The 25094-nt window shown below is 46.0% G+C and overlaps 1 protein-coding gene across 1 annotated transcript; it reads left to right on the top strand.

Moving 5' to 3' along the window:
- The first annotated feature begins 190 nt into the window (after positions 1-190).
- Positions 191-24467, top strand: LOC119970242 (glyoxylate reductase/hydroxypyruvate reductase-like). Its single transcript, XM_038804540.1, has 9 exons — positions 191-382; positions 8919-9049; positions 9962-10034; positions 16495-16611; positions 16722-16810; positions 17995-18099; positions 19283-19418; positions 21554-21684; positions 23545-24467. The coding sequence occupies exons 1-9, from the start codon at positions 297-299 to the stop codon at positions 23664-23666; spliced, it is 990 nt and encodes a 329-aa protein (XP_038660468.1). The 5' UTR covers positions 191-296; the 3' UTR covers positions 23667-24467.
- Positions 24468-25094: the final 627 nt, after the last annotated feature.

Genomic DNA, 25094 nt, shown 5'->3' with positions numbered 1-25094 from the left:
CTCCCCACCCCCCACCCCATTCCACCCTCCTCCCCCCCCCCCACCCCCACCCCATTCCACCCTCCTCCCCACCCCCACCCCATTCCACCCTCCTCCCCACCCCCACCCCATTCCACCCTCCTCCCCACCCCCCACCCCATTCCACCCTCCTCCCCACCCCCACCCCATTCCACCCTCCTCCCCCACCCCATTCCACCCTCTACCCCATTCCCTGCAGGAACTCTCTCTCTCTCTCCCGGCAGGAGGCAGCATTGTCGGGCGCGGGCTCTGCTCCCACCGCAGGGTCTGCTCCGGGGATGAAGGCCGCTCAGCAGCTGATGAAAGTGTTCGTGACCCGCCGGATCCCGAATGAGGGGCTGCGGGTGCTGTCCGAGTCCGGGATGTGAGTGAGGGGGCGCCTGTGGGTGCAGTTAGCGGGGTGGGTTGTGTGGCGGGAAGGCCGGTCGGGTCCGCACAGGCCCAGAGTTCACTCAGAGCCTGTCCCGGGGCAAAGCAGCAGCAACAGTGTGGGCTGACTGTGCAAATGATTCACTGCAATAAGACAGAAATTAGAGTAAATCCTGCACTCAAAACAAAACATTCTGGAAATACTCTGAGGAGAAATGAGTGATGGTAAATTATTATCCAAGGTCATCGACATTAAAATCTCTTTGACCCCACAGATTTGTCAAATATGTCCATGGAGCTTTTTGCTTCACTCCCAGCCCCAGCGAGAGTTAATGAGATATCACAGTGATCTTCGCTCAAGGAGGATCTAAATATACTGCTTATATTGGCTTTAAGCGGAGTCCTTTTGAATGAAACACTGTTCATCCTCAAAACACTGAATTAATGAACATTCAGCAAACTACAAGTTTAATTCCTAATCAAGTTTGCACCAAAGTTTGATTGTTCTGATTGCTTAACTAATCTGATTGAACTGTAGCTGTGGAGAGGGAGCCCATCAGGCCTGTGGTGATTCAATAAATAAGTTGTCGGCCCTTCTAGTTATAAAGAAATTCCCCTTTTAAAGCCCTTATGGATTTTATTTTCAGCACTGTTTTCAGTGGAGTATTTCACATCCTAACAACTGTTTGCTTCACTAAATCATTCTTGTAACCACTGCCTTTGTCTTTTTGCTGATAATCTTAAATTTCTGCAATTAGTTTCAATGCCGAGGAAGTATTTTGGCAATTTTAACCTTCCCCATTCCAATAGTAAAACGAGAATGTTACAAGATGTTTCCATCTCTGTCCCAATTGGAGCATTGATGATTGCTCCATTAATTTGAGTTGTAAGTATCAGTTTTGTGTACTTGTGAGCTGTAGATGCTATTCCACAGCTCACACCATAGATTCTCCATGACTCTGTAAGAAGCAAATGGAACTGTCTTGAGTTGATCTTCACCGTGTCAAACCACAGATAGTATTTCATTTTCTTTATGTGATGCTTGCATCTTGCTGATTCCTTATCTCTCTCTTCGTGTTAATGATGTAACACAATATTCGAACAAAGCAAAGAATACTCAATAAATGGGGAAGATATTGAGAGGGATTAAGAAAGTGAGAGACCTTGGGCTGGATGTCCATAGATCCTTGAAGGTGGCAGGACAGATGGACAAGGTGGTCAAGAAAGCATATAGAATGGTTTCCTTTATTGGGTGAGTTGAATTGCATGAAGTGGCACGCATAAACAGCAGGTAGAAAATACTGGATAATGGTTTATTAGCAATACAACAACTCTCCTTCCCTGACCTGCACCCAAGATGGGGTTTTGATACAAGTGAGGGCTCTCCTTGTTAAGGGGAAGCCCCGTCCCATTACGGGGAAGTTTGTATTCTGTGGAGGTCATGGGAAATCAGATGGTCCTTATCCATGACCTCCTTGGGGGTTAAAACACCCCCCCCCCTCCAAATCCAAAGTAACGTCCATGTCCATAGACTGGTGCACCGGACCCCTCGTCTGGCATACAGCTGTGGAGGAGATCCACATGCCGATTATCTCGCGACCCTGTGTGTGCATTTGGTAGGAGACCGGCCCGGTTCAGGACAATACAAGGCTTGGGATCCATGCGGCTCTGTCGCCAAAATTTATTTTTTTAAATAAATATTTTTATTAAGTTTGCATTTTCCCTTTGGCGTTTCCTTGGGTCTCCCCAACCTGTTGCCCCCACCCCCCCCATTCTTGTCTGCCTTCTGTGGCCTTGGTGGTTTCCATGTGTTCCCCCCCCCTCCTTCCGTTCTATCCGTTGTTGGCCTTGAACAGGTCCTGGAACAGGCTGATGAACGACCCCCAAGCTTTGTGGAAGTCCTCTTCTGGCCCTCGGATGGTATACTTGATCTTCTCCACATGGAGAAATTCAGACAGGTCTGCCATCCAGACTGCAGCTGTGGGTGGTGCTGCTGATCGGCAGCCGAGCAGGATTCCCCAGCGGGTGATTAGGGAACCAAATGCAAGGGCATCAGCCCTCTTCCCCATATGAAGTTCTGGCTGGTCCGATACACCGAAGATTGCCACTCTCCGGTACGGCTGCACCCTCACCCCCACAACCTTGGACATCACCTCGAAGAAGGCTGTCCAAAACCCGACAAATCTCGGGCATGCCCCGAACAAATGGGCGTGGTTAATCGGTCCTCCCTGGCACCATTCACATTTGTCCTCCACCTCCGGGAAGAACGTGCTCATTTGGGTTCTTGTGAGGTGTGCTCTGTGCACCACTTTTGGCTGCATGAGGATTGGCCTGTGCAGGAGGAGGTGGAGTTGACCCTGCTCAGTGCTTTGCTCCAGAGCCCCCACCCTACTTCCATCCTTAACTCTTCCTCCTATTTATCCCTTGTTCTGTCCAGTGCGGAGCGTGTCCTTTCTAAAAGCCATCCATATATGTACCCGCAGTTCCCCTTTCCCAGACTGTCCATGTCCAGTCACTCCTCCAGCATTGTTTCTCTCGGAGTCCTAGGATACCTCGTTGTCTCCTTGCGGAGATAGTTTTTGACTTGTACGTTTCGGAGCACCTATCCGTTCGATTATTCCAGCCTCTCCGTCAGCACTTCTAAGGTTGCAAGTCTGTTCCCTGTGTAGAAGTCCCTAACCGCTAGTGTGCACCACGCCCCCGTCCTGTCAGCACCTAGCATGGCTGGTGGAAGCCTGTGGTTTGCGCAGATAGGGGCCATGGTGGACACCTTGGTTAAACTGAAGTGCTGTCTCATCTGGCTCCAGCTTCTTAGTGGTGCTACTACCACTGGGCTGGTTGAGTGTTTTGCCGGTGGGGATGGGCGTGCAGTCATGGTGAAGGCTTGGTGGGCCGTTCCCATACAGGAGGATTCCTCCATCCTCACCCATTCCGTGTTTGGTTCCTTTATCCATCCCCTCACTCTTTCGGCTGTAGCTGCCCAGTCATAGTATAGCAGGATCGGGAGGGCCAGGCCTCCCAAGCTTCTTCTCCTTTTCAGTGTTGGATGATATGGATCTGAACAGGGAGAGGAACCTGGGCAGTAGGCCTATCTTGATTGTCTGCACCGTCCCCGCAGGGGAAAGCGGGAGTTCATCCCATCTCTGCAGCTCCTGTTACCTCCTCCGCCAGGCAGGTCAGATTCTACTTGTGGATCCGTGTCCAATCGTGGACTATCTGGATCCCCAGGTTGTGGAATTTGTTCCGGGCTAGTTTAAATGGGAGACCTTCCAGCTCTGCTCCTCCCCTGCTTGGGTTCCCCGGGAAAACCTCACTTTTGCCCAGGTTGGGTTTGTAGCCCGAGAAGGCCCCAAACTCTTCTAGAAGCTTCATAACGTTGTTCATTCTGTTTTTCGGGTCCGAGATGGAGAGGAGCAGATCATCCGCAGAGTGAGACTCTGCTCTGTGCCTCCTCTTCAGATTCCCCTCCAACCTCTCGCATCTCGCAGGGCGATCGTCAGAGGTTCAGTTGCCAGGGCGAACAGGACTGGGCACAGCACGCATCCCTGTCTAGTGCCTGTGCAACTGGAAGTATTCAGAGCTGGTGGTGTTGGTTTGAATGCTCGCCTTGGGGGCGTTGTACAGGGTTTCACCCATGAGGTGAACCCTGTCCCTGGCCCAAACTGCTCCAGTACCTCAATGAGGTCCTTCCATTCGATTCTGTCAAAGGCCTTTTCTGCATCCAGGGAGACGATCACCTCTGGTGTTCTCTCACCGGGTGTGGTTGGTATTAAATTCAGCAGCTATCTAAAGTTCACAGTTAGCTATCTACCCTTGACAAAGCCTGTCTGGCCTTTTGCGACCACTTCTGGTACGCAGTTCTCCAGTCTCCTGGCCAGGACCGTTGCGAGTATTTTTGCATCCACGTTGAGCAGCGAAATGGGTCTGTATGATCCACATTCCATCAGGTCTTTGTCATAGAATATCATAGAATTTACAGTGCAGAAGGAGGCCATTCGGCCCATCGAGTCTGCAACGGCTCTTGGAAAGAGCACCCTACCCAAGGTCAACACCTCTACCCTATCCCCATAAACCAGTAACCCCACCCAACATTAAGGGCAATTTTGGACACTTAAGGGCAATTTATCATGGCCAATCCACCTAACCTGCACATCTTTGGACTGTGGGAGGAAACACGAGCACCCGGAGGAAACCCACGCAGACACGGGGAGGATGTGCAGACTCCGCGCAGACAGTGATCCAAGGCCGGAATCAAACCTGGGACCCTGGAGCTGTGAAGCAATTGTGCTATCCACAATGCTACCGTGCTGTCTTTTTTTGGGTATCAGCGATATGGCACCGAAATTGCTGATGTACACTGAATCTCCAGGGGCGAACGTGCGCAAGGGTGTGCGTTGGCCTGCGTCCGCCTTGGCCCTGTCCAGAGTATGGTGAACCTTCCTGCCGATATCCCGGATGACGAGACTTAAGCGGGTGCAGAGGCTGCGATCCATCAGCAACTCTGCTTGTGCCATCCCGTTGTGGCATACGGAGTTGTGGGGTAACAAAACAGGAACCGAGCCAATCGGGTCTCCCAGGAGATGGACGTCTGTTTTGTCATCCCGAGCTTGATCGTTTGTACTGCCCTTTCGGCCAACCCATTCAAAGCCAGGTGGTACGGGGCAGTACGCACGTGGCAGATTGCGTTCGCGGACATGAACGTTCCAAATTCCGCACTTGTGAATGCTGTCCCGATAATTGATACCAACACCTCGGGTATGCCGTGTGTACCGAAGGTTTGCCGAAGCTGCTCGATGGTGGTTCGAGCCATAGTTACTTGCATTCTCTGGACCTACATCCAATTTAAGTGTGCGTCCACGATGTTGAGGGACATCACCCCCTGAAAAAGCCCCACAAAGGAGAAATGCAGGTGAGAGCACGGCTGACTCAGCCATTCCCACGGGTGATGTGGTGCCACAGGAGGCATCTTCTGGAGCTCCTGTGCTGGGCCAATCGTTTCGAATGTCAGCATCAATTCCGGGCCACCAAATGTAGCTACGGGCCAACGTCTTCATTTTGGACATCCCTGGGTGTCCGTTATGGAGGTCTTGTCGAAGCGGACCGCGTCCTCATTCAGGAACCACCATGTGGTACCCCAAAGGATAACACTATCCTCAATGCTCAGCTCCTGCATCTTGGAAGTATGTGCCTTTAGATGTTCCGGCAAGGCACGGTGCTCAGCCCCATATTGTATGATGTGACGGATGCGTGACAGTTGCGGGTACATCTGGGTCCATACCCAGATGCGGGATGACGTGACCGGCATGGCGTCCATAAAATGGAGGGCAGCGATGACCTTGTCGGCTGAGGCGGACATTGCCGGCCTGGTGGTGAGGGGGAGGTGGCTCAACGCATCTGCGTCGAGAATCTTGGTCCTGGAACGGTGTTCCAGCATATACTCGCATGCGGCTGACAGCAGTACCCGACGCTGGATCCGAGCAAATGTGACGGGGGAATCACCCGATCCTCCTTAAATAATCTGAGTAGAAGCTTGTAGTCCGTAAATATGGTGAGTATATTTGTTTGTAGACACACTGATGAAACCTCTTCACTCCAAACACAAGAGCCAAACCTTCCTTCTCAATCTGTGCAATTTTGTTCTGCGTCGGTCAATGTCCTTGAGGTGAAGGCGATGGGACGCTCTGACCTGTCCTCCATCTGGTGAGCAAGGACGGCTCCAATCCCGTTGGGGAGGCATCGCACGTCAGCAAGGCTGGTTTTGAAGGGTCGAAATGGGTCAGCGGTTTTGAGGATGATAGCTGCTGTTTCACCCCGGTGAAGCCGCTTGCTGTGCTTGGGCCCATTCACACAGTTGACCCTTTGGAGCAGACGGTGGAGAGGTGCTAAGGGCATGACCAGGGAACTTCCTGTAATGGTTCACAAGGCCTAAAAATGAGTGACGTTCTGTCGGTCTGCTTGGTATAGGAGCCTGTTGGATCGCCCATACTTTCTCTTCCACAAGATGCACCTCATGACGGTCCAGGCGATACTCCAGATATGTGACTTCAGCCACGTTGAAAACACATTTTTTCCTGCCTGAGGCAGCGCCCACTTCCTTGAAATACGGGAGTACCTCGACCAGGTTGTGTAAGTGCTCCTGGTCAGATGAGCCTTTAATTAAGACATCATCCAGATTTCGCAACACGAGGCAACCCCTGCAGGATATTTTCCATTACCCTGTGAAAAATGGCACACGCCGAGGAAACCCCAAAGGACAACCGGGTATATTCATATAGCCCCGGGTGCATGTTTATGGTCACAGAGCGCCTAGATTTGGGGGCCAGGTATAGCTGGAGGTATGAATGGCTCATGTCTAAGTTGGTGAATGTGTGGCCGCCACTGAGCTTTGCATACAAGTCTTCTATTTGAGGGACCGGATAATGGTCCAGTCAGGAGACGTGGTTAACAGTGATCTTGTAATCCCTACACAGGCATACGGAGCCATCAGGCTTCAATACGGGTACAAATGGCGCCACCCAGTCGGAGAATTGGATGGGACCTATGATGTTCAGGCTTTCCAGTCGGTCTAACTCGGCATCTACTTTTGGCCACAAAGCGTATGGGACCGGCCTAGCGTGGAAATAACGTGGCTGAACCAAAAGGCCGATGCTAATGCGGACCACGGCCCTTCTTATGGTGCCCAAGCCTTCCTGGAAGACAGTTGGAAACCTTGCCAAAACTGCTTCAGGGCCATGCGGGTGCATGCTGCAAATCCTCTGCCAATCCAACCATAGGTGGCATAGCCAGTCCCGTCCCAGCAAACCTGGTCCGCCTGTACGCACCACCACCAAGGGTAGATTTGCCGATTGGTCAAGTGTCTGGTGCATCTGGATGGGTTAAGCTTTTTATAAGTCTATAGGTGAGTCCCCCACAAGCCGTTGGCAGTATCATCATTTGCCTCCCATCCCCCATGATCGCTTTTGTGCAAAGAAATACTGCATTCGCTCAATATATTGCCCCCCCCCCCCCCCCCCCCCCCCCCCCCCCCCCCCCCAACGTCATCAGTACCTGCACTGAAGGGTTCTGATTTCCTGATCTGCGGTATTTCGGCAGGTAGTTGCGAGGCCTCCTGAGGCCTACACGATGGTCCTTATCACGTGACCTCCATGGGGGTATAACAGTGAGGTACTGAATACAGAAACAGAGATGTATTGCTGGAACTTTATAAAATGCTGGTGAGGCCACAAATAGAAATTTGTGTACAGTTCTGGTCACATTACAGGAAGGACGTAATTGTTTATAATAATAATATCATCTTTATTGTCACAAGTAGGCTTACATTAGCACGGCAATGAAGTTGCTGGGAAAACCCCCTAGTCGCCACATTCCGGCGCCTGTTCGGGTACACAGAGGGAGAATTCAGAATGTCCAAATTACCTAACAGCACGTCTTTCGGGACTTGTGGGGGGAAAAAGGAGCACCCGGAGGAAACCCACGCAGACACGGGGAGAACATGCAGACTCCGCACAGTGACTCAAGCCGGGAATCTAACCTGGGACCATGGCGCTGTGAAGCAACAGTGCTCACCACTGTGCTACATTGCCGCCCATATTCTGGATAGTACAGAGGAAATTCACAAGAATGTTGCCAGGACTTGAAAATTGCAGCTAAGAGGAAAGATTGGCTAGGTTGTGGTTGTTTTCCTTAGAACAGAGGAGGCTAAGGGATGACCTAATTGAGATGTACGAAATTATGAGGTGCCTAGACAGGGTGGACAGGAAAGGTCTGTTTTCCCCTAGCTGAGGGGGACACGGTACCACAGTGGATAGCACTGTTGCTTCACAACTCCAGGGTCCCAGGTTCGATTCCTGGCTTGGGTCACTGTCTGTGCGGAGTCTGCAAATCCTCCCCGTGTGTGCGTGGGTTTCCTCCGGGTGCTCCGGTTTCCTCCCACAGTCAAAAGATGTGCAGGTTAGGTGGATTGCCCATGATAAATTGCCCTTATTTTCAAAATATATTAGGTGGGGTTACTGGGATAGGGTGGAGGTGTGGGATTAGGTAGGGTGCTCTTTCCAAGGGCCGATGCAGACTCGATGGGCCGAATGGTCTCCTTCTGCACTGTAAATTCTATGACTCTATGAGGGGGTTAGGTACGAGGGGGCATAGATTTAAGGTGATTCATGGAAGGAAAAGAGGAGACATGAGGAAAAACCTTTTCACCTGGAGGGCGGTGGGCACCTGGAATTCACTGCCTAAGAGGCTGAAACGCTAACTCATTTAAAAGGTACCTGGATCTGCATCTATAATGCTGCAACCTGGAAGGCTACGGACCAGGTGTTGGACAATAGGGTTAAAATGAGCGGCTAGTTTGTTTTTTCTCCTTTTTGGCCACACAGACACGATAAACTGGATAGCCTCTTTCTGTGCCAAAACTTTTCTGTGGTTCTATTTTGTCCAGTACAACATTTTGTAGCTTAATGCGGGACTTACATCTAACTGCGAGTATATGTCAGTTATTACGGATTGATTTTTGTTCTGTTGTTGTGTTTCAGTTGCAATATTCAGCAATGGGACTCTGATGAGCCAGTTCCTAAGGAAGAGTTGCTGAAGGGAATTGCAGGAGCACATGGCCTGTACTGTATGTTAACGGACAAGATCGATGATGAGGTTTTACAGGCAGCAGGTATACTGTTGATGTTTTGTCACAGAACTGCCATTATTATGTAGAGGAGCTAGCTGGCTAGTGAGAGCAGTGTTTTATTGTGCAAACTCAGCAGCCACAAAATCAACCACAAATATTTGCAACCTGCCAGTAACGGTGGGAGATGATGAAAGAGAACATCCTTCCTGTGCATCTCTTCCTTTCTGTTTGGAGGTAGTGTGCAGAAGGATCATTCTTCTTTCCATACCATATTTAGGAAACGTATTTAGAAGCAAAGTGAACTTTGATCTCGGAATAGAGAATCCATAATGATAAGATGGCTGCACCTTGAGCAGAGATCTGACCTCCATCGTGTTGGTGCAACTCCTTTGGCTAGCTGCAAACAGAGCAATCCTGAATGGAAGAGGTTTGCCATTTTTCTGTCTCCAGTTCATCTACAGTGTGTCTTGCTGCTGACCGATAGGTGTCCTTTCACATGGATGAAAAGGCAGTGAACGAACACCTTCAAGGTCCAAAGATGTGCAGGTTAGGTGGATTGGCCATGCTAAATTGTGCCTTAGGTTTGGTAGGGTTGCTGGGTTTACGGGGATAGGGTGGAGGTGTGGGCTTAAGTAGGGTGCTCTTTCCAAGAGCTGGTGCAGACTCAATGGGCCGAATGGCCTCCTTCTGCACTGTAAATGATTCCATAAGCAAAAAATAAAGACCTGGATTTAAAATGGAGGGGTTACATTGAAGGGGATTGTTACCAGCTTTAACTCTCAGGATTTGCAGATAAAAGTGCTTCAAGTGATGCAACATTTACTCATTCTTTTGTAGTTCCTTATCCCCAGCGACTAGATTCAGTCTGTTTTTTGCCAGGCCAATTCATGGGGCCAAAGACGTTCCATGCTGGTTTAAAGTAATGGGAATTTGTTTGTTCTTGTTGTGTTCCAGGGCCGAATTTGAAAGTTATCAGCACACTATCCGTTGGATTTGACCATCTCTCTGTGGAAGAAATTAAAAAACGGTAAGATCTATTTTAACATGGTATTTTGTTGTTTATTCTTGGGATGTGGACACAGCTTACTCACTGTCCTGACTTGGAAATATATCAGCCGTTCCTTCACTATCGTTGGGTCAGAATCCTGGAACACCCTCCCATACAGCACAGTGGGTGTACCTGCACCAGATGGACTGTAGCGGTTCAAGAAGGCGGCTCACCACTACCTTCCCAAGGGAAATTGGGAATGGGACAACAAATGCTTACCCAAGTACTTACAGAGCAATACTCTAAACTGTTGGCAGGATAAATGCTGAAATCCACAGTAGATTCTGTGAACTGCAGATAGTGAGTGATCTTTCAGAATCAAATTCATTTTGCAATTGTTTCAGGCTTCAGAGGAGCTGACGACAAACCCTTTTGTAATTCGGAATCAACGAAAACAAAATTTTTGTCTCACAGTTTTCATGACTTTTTTTATAATCCTCTCCGTGTAAGCTCGAGTCTTTGAAACCTGAATACGACTCTCCATTGTCTGTCCTCTTGTTCTGCACTGAGAATCTCCCTCCACCTTAGCCGACTACTTTGTCCTCCTTACCTCCACATCCATTCCAAGGTCACCATCTTGACTTTTTCATCACACATGGCTTATCTCTTAAGGTCTCTCTCTCTGTCTCTAACTAATCGGGTTGTCTCTGAATACTTTCTCAACTTGTCTCTGCCTGCTCACTCCCTATATTCTTCAGGATCTCACCTAGTCCAATCCCGCTCCCCTGCTAACTCTCTCCATCTCTTAGTATTTGATCTAATTTTTTATTAAAGTTTTTCAATTTTACCAAATATTACAAAAACCATACCAAGGCCGTGGGTGGGATTGGAGACCTCCACAGAACCCCCCCCCCCCCCCCCCCCCAGGGCAATCAAGGAGACGAAGGCAAGAACATCCATCTCCGCTCCTGTCTGCAGCCCTGGCAAGTCTGACACCCCACACATGGCAACTAGAGGACAGGGCTCCAATTCGACATTTTGAATTGCCGACATGGTGCTAAAGAAGGAGTGACCCAAAGTTTGAGACATGTATGTTTGATTGGCTGGGTCCCCAGAACAGCACTCACACTTATAATCCACCTCAGGATAAAAAGCGTTCATCTTTGCCTTGGTCAAACACCACTTTGAGCTGGATCAAGCCCAGCCTCGCACACGAGGACGTGGCGTTCACCCTGCAAAGGGCTTCTCCACACCTGTTCTTCATCTATGGGTCTGAGCTCCCCCTCCCATCTCACATTCACCCATCCACCACGCCCACTCCCTCTGACAGGATCCGCCCATAGATGCCAGATGTGCTACCCTCCGCCAATCCTGCCAGCAAAAGGATCCTTTCCATAAGAGACATTGGCGGCGCCGCGGGGACTGTCGGGAAGGCCTTCCGTACAAAATTCTGAACCCGGAGATATCTAAACGAGTTCAACCCCACCAGCCCATGTTTCACCATCAATTCCTCCAGGCTGGCAAATCGCCCTTCCAGAAAGAAGTCTCCTAATTTCTCCAGTCCTTTCTTTCCCCATTCCCTAAACAAGGCTTCTGGCTTCACTGGCTTGAACAGGTGGTTTGTACAAATAGGAGCCAACTTCGACAGAGACCCAAGCTTAAAACGTTCTCGGAATTGTCTCCATATCTTCAAAGTGGATAGGACCACCCGACTCATAGAATATATTGTTGGCATAAATGGGAGCGAAGCTGTCACCAGTGCGCCCGACCCAGACTCCCCACATGACCTCACCTCAATCTGCACCCAAGTGGCCACTGGGTCACTACACCAACCCAGAACCTTTTCCACATTAGCCGTCAAATAATAAAAAAGTAAATTAAGCAATGCAAGGCCTTCCCCGATTGTCTGCCTCTCCCTAAAACTATCCTACGAATTCTTGGAATCTTACCCGTCCATATAAAACCTGCTGTCAACTTGTTAACACTCCCATAAAAGGATTTAGCAAAGAAACAGGAAGACAGCTGAGACAAAATATTCATTTTGATAAACTGGACTCTGCCCACCAAGGACAGGGGAAGGTTATCCCACTTTTGCAGATCCGACTTGACCTTACTCATCAGACTAGTGTAGTTCAATTTTTGGAGCTGGGCCCAGTCCCAGGCCACTCACGCACCCATATACCTGAAGCTTGATCCTGCAAGGCACAAGGGAAGCACCCCCGGGCCGGCTCCACTCCCCATGGGGTCCACCGGAAAATACTCCCACGTTCCCCACAAATTGTATCCCAAAAAAAGAACCAAAGCTCCCTGGGCCCTACTGTTGAAGCTCGAATTAAATACCTGGCTTACCCATCCCTTCCGGAGTCTGGTCTGGCACCGCAGATGAATGTCCTGTAAAAGCCCCACATCTGCCCTTAAATTCTTCAGTGAAAGAAAACTCTTGGTCTCTTCACTGGACCCCCCAAACCCCATACATTCCATGTGACCAACTTGAACAGGGGTCTCTCCAACCCCCCTCTCAACCCGGAGTCAGCCATTTACACCATTGAGGATTATCCAGTACCCACACCAAATATCTAGGCCCAAGGCCCACCCAAGATGGCTGCCAGCCTCTCCCAAAAGGTGAGACAAGCAAAAGACCCTAGTCTCTGTCAGAGAAATATCCCATCCCCTTGTTCCATTCACTCCCCCTTTCCCCCAATGAATCTGCTGATCACCTCCCAGAGAACAATACTCCCTCCTCTCCGACTCCATCCCCCCACTAAACAAACAAGCTAGGCTCATTGAACCTCTGGTGTAACATTGCCTTTGCCTTATTAAAGGCCGCCCGTTTCTTTGCTAGGACCACTCCGATGTCTTAGATGGTGCTCCCTTGCGATTTTGAATCTCGATTATCTTTGGTCCACCTCAGGACCCTCTCCTTCTCTTGGAAGCTGTGGAATCTTGCAACCGCTGCCCGTGGTGGCTCGTTTGTCAGGGGCTTCTGCCGGAATGTTCTATGGGCTCTATCCAACTCTAGACAGGACATCATGTTTCTCTCCCCCACCAATGAGATCTTAGCCTCTAACGAGGCGATTTGATCGCTGTCCCTAGACAAAGTTTCGTCTACTCCCTTCAACATCTCTGTGCTCCTTCACAGCCTCCGAGGTTTTCTCCACCTTTTCTCGAATCGGACCAAGCGCCACCTCAATCGTCTGTTTGAGGGTTTCCATCATCACATGCCCTTGTTTCTCGAAATGCTTGCCAAACTGCTTCTCAAATTCTGAGACCAGCACCCCATCAGTATATCTGTTGTAAGAGGAGCGGCTGTACCCGCCGGAGTTGTATCACCATTTCCTTCCTGGTGAGTGGACTCCCCAAAGCCGTCAAAGGATTTCCACTTGCAACTTTCTTTCCACGAGCCTTTTCTAAGATTTTCAACATTCTTTCCTTGACAGGCACACTAAACATTTAGATGGGGCGAGTTTGTTCACCGAACTTCCTCGCGATCTGAGACCAAAAAAAACAAGTACCCTGGTGGGAGCTACCTCTCGTGCGACCCTTCTACATTCCGCAACCAGATCCCTGTATTTGATCTAATCTAATCCCAAACTTCAGTTCATTCCCCAGATCCTTCAATCACTGGCCAAATCACTGAGGGTCTTTAAAACATAGATAGATAGGTTTTTGATCAATAAGGGGATCAGGGGTTATGGGGAAAAGGCAGGAGAATGGGGATGAGAAAAATATCAGCCATGATTGAATGGCGGAGCGGACTCGATGGGCCGAGTGGCCAAATTCTGCTGCCATGTCTTATGGTCTTATAATATCCCACTCTCCTGCTCACTGCCCCGATCCTTAAATATTCCATCTAGTCTAATCCTATTCTCCTCCTTAAGAACATAAGAACTAGGAGCAGGAGTAGGCCATCTGGCCCTTCGAGCCTGCTCCGCCATTCAATGAGATCATGGCTGATCTTTTTGGACTCAGCTCCACTTTCCGGCCCGAACAGCAGAACCCTTAATCCCTTCATTCTTCAAAAAACTATCTATCTTTATCTTAAAAACATTTAATGAAGGAGCATCAACTGCTTCACTGGGCAAGGAATTCCATAGATTCACAACCCTTTGGGTGAAGAAGTTCCTCCGAAACTCAGTCCTAAATCTACTTCCCCTTATTTTGAGGCTATGCCCCCTAGTTCTGCTTTCACTCGCCAGTGGAAACAACCTGCCCGCATCTATCCTACCTATTCCCTTCTTAATTTTATATGTTTCTATAAGATCCCTCTGCATCCTTCTAAATTCCAAAGAGTACAGTCCCAGTCTACTCAACCTCTCCTCGTAATCCAACCCCTTCAGGTCTGGGATTAACCTAGTGAATCTCCTCTGCACACCCTCCAGCGCCAGTACGTCCTTTCTCAGGTAAGGAGACCAAAACTGAACACAATACTCCAGGTGTGGCCTCACTAACACCGTATACAATTGCAGCATAATCTCCCTAGTCTTAAACTCCATCCCTCCAGCAATGAAGGACAAAATTCCATTTGCCTTCTTAATCACCTGTTGAACCTGTAAACCAACTTTTTGCGACTCATGCACTCGCACACCCTGATCTGTCTGCACAGCGGCATGTTTTAATATTTTATCATTTAAATAATAATCCCGTTTGCTATTATTCCTACAAAATGGATAACCTCACATTTGTCAACATTGTATTCCATCTGCCAGACCCTAGCCCATTCACTTAACCTATCTAAATCCCTCTGCAGAATTCCGGTATCCTCTGCACTTTTTGTTTTACCACTCATCTTAGTGTTGTCTGGAAACCTGGACACATTGCACTTGGTCCCCAACTCCAAATCATCGATGTATATTGTGAACAATTGTGGCCCAACACTGAACCCTGAGGAACACCGCTAGCTACTGATTGCGAACCAGAGAAACACCCATTAATCCCCACTCTTTGCTTTCTATTAATTAACCAATCCTCTATCCATGCTACTACTTTACCCTTAATGCCATGCATCTTTATCTTATGCAGCAACCTTTTGTGTGACACCTTGTCAAAGGCTTTCTGGAAATCCAGATATACCACATCCATTGGCTCCCCGTTATCTACTGCTCTGGTAATGTCCTCAAAAAATTCCACTAAATTAGTTAGGCACGACCTGCCCTTTATGAACCCATGCTGCGTCTGCCCAATGGGACAATTTCTATCCAGATGTCTCGCTATTTCTTCCTTGATGATTGATTCCAGCATCCTCCCTACTACCGAAGTTAAGCTAACTGGCCTATAATTACCCGCTTTCTGCCTGTCTCCTTTTTTAAACAGTGGTGTCACGTTTGTTAATTTCCAATCCGCCGGGACCACCCCAGAGTCTAGTGAATTTTGGTAAATTATCACTACTGCATTTGCAATTTCCCTAGCCATCTCTTTTAGCACTCTGGGATGCATTCCATCAGGGCCAGGAGACTTGTCTACCTTTAGCCCCATTAGCTTGCCCATCACTACATCCTTAGTGATAATCATCTCAAGGTCCTCAGCTGTCATAGCCTCATTTCCATCAGTCACTTGCATGTTATATGTGTCTTCCACTGTGAAGACCGACCCAAAAAACCTGTTCAGTTCCTCAGCCATTTCCTCATCTCCCATTATTAAATCTCCCTTCTCATCCTCTAAAGGACCAATATTTACCTTAGCCACTCTTTTTTGTTTTATATATTTGTAGAAACGTTTACTGTCTGTTTTTATATTTTGAGCAAGTTTACTCTCATACTCTATCTTACTTTTCTTTATAGCTTTTAGAGTAGTTTTCTGTTGCCCCTAAAGATTTCCCAATCCTCTAGTCTCCCACTAACCTTTGCCACTTTGTATTCTTTTTCCTTCAATTTGATACTCTCCCGTATTTCTATAGATATCCATGGTCGATTTTCCCTCTTTCTACCGTCCTTCTTTTTTCTTGGTATAAACCTTTGCTGAGCACTGTGAAAAATCGCTTGGAAGGTTCTCCACTGTTCCTCAACTGTTTCACCATAAAGTCTTTGCTCTCAGTCTACCTTAGCTAGCTCTTCTCTCATCCCATTGTAATCTCCTTTGTTTAAGCACAAAACACTCGTGTTTGATTTTACCGTCTCACCCTCCATTTTGTATTTTAAATTCCACCATATTATGATCGCTCCTTCCGAGAGGATCCCTAACTACGAGATCATTAATCACTCCTGTCTCATTACACAGGACCAGACCTAGGACCGTTTGTTCCTTCGTAGGTTCCATTACATACTGCTCCCCATATCCTTTAAACTATCTAATTCTCTTCAAAGTATTTCTAGTTTCTGCTTCAACAACATCATATCATGGAGTACCCTACATTCAAACTATTTTCTGTGTAAACACATTGCTTTTCTGTATTTCTTTCTGCTTGCCTTAAATTTATGTCCTCTCATCACCATCTGACTACTAGGTGCAAAGCATTTATCACACTTTCAGTGACACTTTTTAAAATGTTTTCCTCTGTTCGAAGGGGAATTCGAGTGGGCTATACCCCAGATGTTCTGACTGATGCGACTGCTGAACTCACCGTGGCCTTGCTCCTGACGACATCTCGTCGACTGGTAGAAGCAACTGAGGAAGTGAAAAAGTAGGTGTCGTACTCAAGTAACAAGGGGCTATTTGAAGATCTGATTGTTATTTACCAGTGACCTTTCTAAGCAGTGCGGGATGGTGACTCGTTTGTTTGGTTTGTTCCAGTGGAGGATGGACCAGCTGGAAGCCCCTTTGGATGTGCGGTTATGGGCTGGCAGGAAGCACAGTGGGAATTGTGGGACTGGGAAGAATAGGTATGTCCATAAAAACAAATTTGAAGCACCATTTTTAGACAACATTGATTCAACTGATGATGCTGTGTGTGGAATATATAAAAGATTTTTCTTTAAATGCTAATTTTGAACGCATTTTGCAACTGTTCAGTAAATGTAGCTTGCAGTATCATTTGTGTTATTAAGGTATGTTTTTGTATGTTTAGAAGGTACTTAAATGGATTGATGGTATGATTGCTTCACACTCTATGCAAACTACATTTCAGACAGAAATAACTAATAGTTAAGTAAGTGTGCCTTAATTTGCACAAATAGTAGAATTGCCCATTTTATGGTAGTTAACAGCTAGTTCAAGTTAGATGGTGGGAACGAATCATATTCCCAGTCGAACTGTTATTTTATAAATAACAAACTCTTTGCACTTGCTTTCTGTCTGTAATATGTTTGTTTTCATCAGCAAGTGGAGCAGCGATGAGCATAATGAACTCTCTTTCTATTTGATTTGTAGCAAAGGAGCAAAGAAAGAAATACGTGCATTGATATGGCACCTTTCATGACCACAGGACAGCCAAAGGGCTTCACAGCCAATGAAATACTTTTGAAATACAGTCATTGTTATGGTACAGGAAACATGGCAGCCAATTTGCGCACAGCGAGCTCCCACAAAGAGGAACATGATAATGAATCAAGAATTTGATTTTGTGAAATTGATTGAGGGATAAATATTGACCAGGACACTTGGGATAACTAATACAAAAGCAAAATACTGCAGGTGCTGGAGATCTGAAATAGAAACAAAGAATGCTGGAAATACTCAGTAGGTCAGGTGGCATCTGTGGAGAGAACCCGAGTTAATGTTTCACGTCGAGATGACCTTTAATGAAAACATCAGGGATATCTCACCTGCTCTTCTTCAAAGTATGCAATAGGATCTTTTGCATCAATTTAAGAGACCAGACAGAGCTTAGGGTTAATGTCTCAACTGAAGGACAGTCCCTCCAGTAGTAGTCTCTCAGTCCTGCACTGGAGCTTTGAATTTATATATGTAAGTCATGTAGTGGAGCTTGAACCCGCAACTCTTTGACTTGGAGGCAAGATACTATCAACTGAGCCACATCTGACACACTCTCCTAGGTGGCAACCAATGATTGTAACATGCTAAGGAAGTGGAAGTCAGTATATAAATGCAAGAACTTTTTTTTTAGGCCTTGCAATTGCACAGCGTCTGAAGCCATTTGGAGTGAAAAAATTCTTTTACGCTGGGCGTCAGGCCAGGCCCGATGCTGCTGACCAGATAAAGGGTGAATATGGTAAGAAGGAACTCTGAAATCTTTATTAGGGTCTTGTCTTTTTAGAAATAATGCCCATCAAGCACAGCTATAGTTTTATGTTCCATTTGGAGAAAGGTTGTGGCATTAAATTAGTTTCCTTCCATACTTTGTATCTGTCATGGATCTCCCTTTAGTTCTTTGTCTGAGATTTTCCCAATTCTATATGGCTCTTGCTGTTACTTCAATAGTTGTGCCTGACCCGCACAAGATTTTATGCTGTCTACAAATGTGTTCGATTAGTAAATTACCAGAAGTTTTTCCTCATTTTGTTAATGCCAATGCTTGCTGAAGCCAAGAAAGACATCCTCTGGACAATTTGAAATTCTAGTCTCCACCTCATCCCAAACTCCAAAAGCAAGTTCCAGGTGATTATGGTTACCCATCAGCTGTCACTGGATATAATTTGCGTACACACAGTTCAATGTCCTCCTCCCACAGGAACCTGTATGACGATCCCCGTAGAGGTTGATAGCTTTAAACAAGAGATTTGAATTCTCAGTGACCAACTGAAAGGATCACAAACCAGATTTCAAGTTTTAAGACTTTTACTGTAACAAACAAACTGAAAACAACATTGACTAATAATTATGTAATAGATAACTAGTACACTGAATTACAGAAAATATATCCTTCCTTTAACTTTGAACATGACCAATCCCAGGGCAATTATACTTTATGTCCCGCTGTTCACAAAATAACATATTTCATAAGAATTAGTCAAGCAATCAAAATTAGTTTCCAACAGATTTGCTTCGCCCCATTTTGCTGAGTCGCAAAGTTGAGTGACTCATCCCTCAGTTTTGAAAGAGTTTCCAAACCGACTAGAACTGTAAAATCCACTCCAGGAATTTCTCTCCCGGTCTTGTCAAGTTTAATCTCCAGATTTCTTAATATGCCATGGGATGTGTCTCTTAGACCAGAGACCATCTTCCTTCTTGCATCTTTGATAGTTTACAGAGAGGGTGCTGCTCCTCTCTGCTGACCACGCGACAGTCCTTTGTCCCTCTCTGTGAGACCTCCCTGTCTCTTCTTTTGGCCCAAAACGTGGAGCTGAAAGTCTATTCACAGTCAGCACAGCTGCTCTTGTCTTTGTTTTCAGATGTGAACATTTTGCGTCGTGGTCTTAGTAAGTCTCAAACTGTTACATTTTTATCACATGCAGTGTCCCTGAATACACTAGCTGAAGAATCTGACTTTGTCATCATATCGTGCTCCTTCAGTCCCCAAACAAAGGGAATGTGTAATGGTGGCCTGTTTTCCAAAATGAAGAAGACAGCGGTATTTATTAATACAAGCAGGTAGGTGACATAACTCGGTCCTGTTTAACCTCATCTATTTTCAAAAGCTAAATGAAGGAGAATTAGGCGTTGCCGCAATTTCTGTTTATTTTCCAATACCTGCCGATTTTCCTGCCAAAGACATTTTTTTAGAGAGATTGAAGGGATGATTACTTCGTTCACATGGGGAGGGAAGGTGTCCAGAATTAGAAAGGTGCTACTACAGAGAGGAAGGCAAGCAGGGGGGTTTGGGTCTACCGAACCTGACGTATTATTACTGGCCAGCGAATGTGGACAAGGCACAGAGCTGGGTCAGAGGGGTTGATTCCCAGTGGGTCAAAATGGAGGAGAGTTTGGGTAGGGGGTCAACATTGAAGGCGCTAGCAACAGCGCCGCTCCCAACAGCGCCGGGGAAATACTCCAGGGAGTCCAGTAGTAATAGCCTCGTTGAGAATTTGGATGCAGTTTCACCAGCACTTCGGGTTGGGTGCAGGGTCAAGGGAAATGTCGATTCGGAGGAACCATAGATTTGAGCCAGGGAAGTGGGATGGAAATTTTTGGAGATGGGAGGAGAAAGTTATTGGGACACTAAAAGATTTGTTTCTTGGGGGTCGATTTGCAGGATTGAAGGAGCTGGGAGCGAAGTATGGGCTGGAGCAGGGGGAAATATTTATATACATGCAGGTTCGAGACTTTGCCAGAAAGTAGATACAAAGCTTCCCAGTAGAGCTGGCTTCCACATTGCTGGAGGAGGTGCTGACAGGGGGACTGGAGAAGGGGGCAGTATCCGCGGTTTACAGGGCTATTTTGGAAGAGGAGAAGGCATCGCAGGAAGGGATCAAGGCAAAGTGGGAGGAAGAGTTGGGAGAGGGTATGGAGGAGGGGTTGTGGTGTGAGGTGCTCCGGAGGGTGAATGCCTCCACCTCGTGTGCGAGGTTGGGGCTGATACAGCTGAAGGTGGTATACAGAGCACACCTCACAAGGGCGAGGAAGAGCCGGGTAGAGGATGTGTTTGAACATTGCGGGCTAATGTTTGGGGGTTTGGTGGGAGGATGGGATCGTTGTTATTGTTATGGGGATTGACATATTTGTTACTGATTATTGTTTATTGTCGGGTGTAAATGTGGGAGAAAATGTGAAAAAGGAGAATAAATTTTTTTTTAAAAAGGAGGATTAGGCATGTGCACATTTAAATTTCATGGGAACTATTCAAAACTAATTTGTGGAAAAAATATTTCCGTGAGAAAGTGGTCAATTATGGAAGATATTCCCTGGGGAGAACAGGTGGGAGCAGTTGGTGTTGATTCACTCACATTCAAATTAGATAGATTTTTTTCAGGAAACAACATTTTGGGATACGCTGAGAATTTGGAGCGTGACATATTATCGTAGCCCGCACAGGACTTACAAAGTCGCAATGATTAAACTCCCCGTGAACCTCGCTGAATATGAGCTCCCCCATTAAAGGGGCCAGGGTATAAACCATGTGTAGCTAAGCTTCCGTATCAAGTCGGCAGGGCAGCACAAGTGGCTTCACAGCGCCAGGGTCCCAGGTTCGATTCCCCGCTGGGTCACTGTGCAGAGTCTGCACATTCTCCCCATGTCTGTGTGGGTTTCCTCCGGGTGCTCAGGTTTCCTCCCACAGTCCAAAGATGTACAGGTTAGGTGGATGGGCCGTGATAAATTGCCCTTGGTGACCAAAAAGGTGAGGAGGGCTTATTGGGTTACGGGGATGGGGTGGAAGTGAGGGCTTAAGTGGGTCAGTGCATACTCAATGGGCCAAATGGCCTCCTAACTTGGTGTGGACTCCCTTCGTGGTACACTAAACATGTGATAAGTGAAGCATGACTGGAAGGAACAGGTGGCTGGCTTTTGATTCCCAAAGCTCCAAGACTGATGTTTTCCTCGATTCCAGACTAGTCAGTAGAGATTGATAGCTATTGGTCAGCAACTCCATCATTGTTGCATCATGTGACTAGAAAGTGTACTAGATCGGTATTGGCCATTTTTTGGTCGAGCAATTCCTTATGTTTGTACGTTAGAGATTGTGTAGCTGTTAATGAACCTATGTTAAAGTAACTATGTTCCCGCATGGCCACAATAAAGTTTCCTTGAAACACATTTGTTGTTTTTGATGTCTTCTTTCTATCCTGCAGAGGAGCTGTGGTGAACCAGGATGACCTTTATCGAGCTCTCACTACTGGTCAGATTGCTGCAGCAGGGTTAGACGTCACAGTTCCTGAGCCATTACCCACTGACCATCCTCTGCTGTCACTAAAAAACTGTGGTACGTTATAACTGTTGGGTTAATGGGAGCTGAACTGCAGGGTCAGAAAATTGGAGTCAGCCAGCGTTCAAAACTTTGCAGGAATAAGTTAATGAAGTTTGGATAGTTTCTCAGGATTGCAGTGTAAACCTGTCATGATTCAGTTATTCACTGTATTCACACAAAATACAAAAACTTTGTTTATTTTGATATTATGATTAAGTAGTAACATCACCTATTTTGTTTCACTGTGAAGGTTGCTTGACTGCCAAGTCCAATTAGGAGAGCGAGCTTGGGGGGGTGGCATGTGGCACAGTGGTTAGCACTGGGACTATGGTGCTGAGGACCCGGATTCGAATCCCAGCCCCAGGCCACTGTCCGTTTGGATTTTGCACATTCTCCCCATGTCTGCGTGGGTTTCACCCCCCACAACCCAAAGATGTGCAGGTTAGGTGGATTGGCCATGCTAAATTGCCCCTTAATTGGAAAAAAAAATTATTGGCTACTCTAAATTTTTAAAAAAGGAGAGTGAGCATGTGAGGAAGAACAGATGAAACAAAGTGTTTTTTTTTTAAAAGTGCTACGTTGTGTTTGTAGAATATGAATTAGATCAGTTATGTTTTCAAATAGGAACAGAAAACACAGCATTTATATAAGAAAACAAGTTATTCACCTTCCTAGTTTGTACCTATCATTCGACAATTACTAATTTTAAAAAAAAATTGTACCCAATTCATTTTCCTAATTAAGAGGCAATTTAGCGTGGTCAATCCCCTTACCCTTCACATCTTTGGGTTGTGGTGGTGAAACCCACGCAATCATGGGGAGAATGTGCAAACTCCACAAGGACAGACACTTAGTGACATTTACCAATCTTTCTACAAGTTGTCTGATTGACCTAAATATTTCCAGTTGTTCCTTTTTATTTTGTTTGGAATGTTTTAGACAGATATAGAATCAATATTGGTCGGAACATTGGGATCTTCCTGCCATTTGAAATCCCACATTAGTTTTTCTCCTGTGATTCTGAAACAAGCTGTGTCCCTCTCCTGGTGCGAATCCTTGAAATCCGTTTTTGAACCCTGCCACATTCTTCTGTTTCACCAATTCTGTGTGTAACATAATTTTGAGACAGATATCTTGTTGGTGACAACTTTAGAATTGGGCCTTAAAAAAGGGGAGAGAAGTAAGTTGAATGGGAAGCCGGAATTACTCCTAACGTAGAACACATTTCAGTAGCTCTGGAAGTGGGTGTGGTGTTTGATGGAAGAAATAAAAGTGGCCCTCCCCTGGTGAGGCCAATTTATAAAGCTCTTCTATAAAAGAAAAGAATCATCATCTTCTTGATCCCTCCTGGTCTAGTGGTCCTATCATAATTGATAATTGAGCACATAATCTGGGCTGACTCTCGAATTCAGTACTTGGTGATGCTGTGTTTTAGCCTGATGAGAAAGATCCTACCACACTATTCAAAGAGAAGGGGAGTTCTCCAAGGGTCCTGGCCATTATTTACCCCTCAATCGACGTCTAAAACTGATTATCTGGTCATTTATCTCATTGCTGAATAAGGAACCATGTTATATGTGAATTGGCTGCTGTGTTCCCTACATTACAACAGTGACTACCCGTCAAAATTACTTAATTGACTATAAACCATTTTCAGATGTTATGCATGAAAGGTACTAAAGGAAGGTTTGGTCTGTTTTTTGAAGACCTCAGGACTATCACTTCAATTAGTTTTATGCTGAACGTGACACTTTTGCCCATGTTTGTTGTGTTCTGTACTTGGAAAACTAAATTTCCAAAGATGACTTTAAGTTCAGGAGCACACAAATGTTTGTTGGTGTAGACTTGAAATTTAGTGATGTGTTTTCATTTCAGTTATACTGCCTCACATTGGAAGTGCCACTTATGCGACCAGAAACACTATGTGTGTGCTGACAGCCAACAACATCCTGGCTGGACTCAAAGGGCAGCCGATGCCAAGTGAACTCAAACTGTAACTGGAAACAAATGTTCTCACATGTGCACATGTACGTAATCCTTCTCTCAGTTAAGCTTTAAGAAGTTAAATATGTGAATTTATTTTGGCATTGCTTTGATCAAGAAGATGGGATATACTTGGAAGTGAGCTTAAAAAGTTGAAGAGTTTCAATGTTATCGAAAGCTATAAATGTGGAACAAGTGTGCTGTAAACATTTTAACACAGATATAGAATCATTCCTTTCACTACATATAATATAAATTAAGTGACGAACATATTCGTCTAATCGCACAATCTTGGTTGCAAGGTTGAAGTGGTATGATGTATCTACTTTGGACCTTTGTTAAATGGTTGCTGCTATTTCTCTTCCAAACCATTATAAATTGGAGGAACGATATGCAATTGGGTAACCATCTAGATTGCAGCCCTGCGAATGTATGTACGCCCTTCCAGACTTCATAAACCTAACCCCGAGTTTGGACAGATTGGACTGTCGACGGTCACTCCTAGTTTTGTTTGCTCTCCAGTCTTGAAGCTGACAGTGCCTTTTTTGCAAAATGAATCCAAAGGAAATGGAAATGCAGCGGTTTGTCTTCATGAGAATTTGAACTCCACATCATTCACGAGACTACAGAAGGATTAATTTTGCTCATCAACGGGTAGGACACATGTTTTCCACCAGTTTGAGAATGAACTGTCTATAGTCAGAAAACAGGTTTTTCAAAAGATTGTGTGAACACTCCTATAACTTTCCTTACTCAGGAACCATGTGTACTGTTGCATGTGTGTCTGTTAACATTAAAAAGGTGACTCTGAAACACTCTGGTGCCACTTACTGGTTATTTGCACATACACGCACTGTATTGCAGCAAGTGAGGTTGGCCACTATAAAACTTCAGTATAATCTCTGGCATAGGCAGCAGTGTTCGATTTACTTTCGATTTGCATCATTCTCCACAGAGGTTTCCAGCATTTTCTGGTTTTATTTCAGATGCAACTTTCAAATCAAATGACTTCAACAGGAAAGAGATTGCATCCAGTAATTTGTATGATTTTCATATTCACTCCGTTATTAGGAAATTCTAGAATTCCATAAGTTACATAAATTCATTGCAAGATATCTTCAATATTGGTATTTTAAGTCACAGTACTAATTTTTACTGGACGACAATCATGTATTTATTTATGAAGTGGGTTAGCTAAAAATTGTGTGCGTGTGTATATAACATACACTGGTTTTGTCTTCCTTTGTTATCCTGACACCTAGTTCGTTGCTATTAACATTTAAATGAGATCTGTTTAAAATCAGTTTTCTTTAATACAACAATTCCACCCTGCATCCTGCTGTACTAGTCTGGCCCTCTCCTCACCTTATGCCAAAATAGTGAGATGGTAATTCTCAGGTTCTGCTGTAGTGGGGCAGCACAGTGGTGCAGTGGTTAGCACT

The sequence above is a fragment of the Scyliorhinus canicula genome, chromosome 8 (genome assembly GCF_902713615.1).
Source record: "Scyliorhinus canicula chromosome 8, sScyCan1.1, whole genome shotgun sequence".
NCBI classification, from domain to species: Eukaryota; Metazoa; Chordata; class Chondrichthyes; order Carcharhiniformes; family Scyliorhinidae; genus Scyliorhinus; species Scyliorhinus canicula.
The sequence above is the reverse complement of the archived record's forward strand: the minus strand, read 5'-3'. Positions and strand labels throughout refer to the sequence as shown.

Excerpts from the sequence above, each read along its gene's own strand:
- LOC119970242 (XM_038804540.1), top strand. The coding sequence starts at position 297 with ATGAAGGCCGCTCAGCAGCTGATGAAAGTGTTCGTGACCCGCCGGATC. Across the intron at positions 383-8,918 it reads GTGCTGTCCGAGTCCGGGAT|TTGCAATATTCAGCAATGGG; the intron begins GTGAGTGAGGGG and ends GTTGTGTTTCAG. Across the intron at positions 16,612-16,721 it reads GCAACTGAGGAAGTGAAAAA|TGGAGGATGGACCAGCTGGA; the intron begins GTAGGTGTCGTA and ends GGTTTGTTCCAG.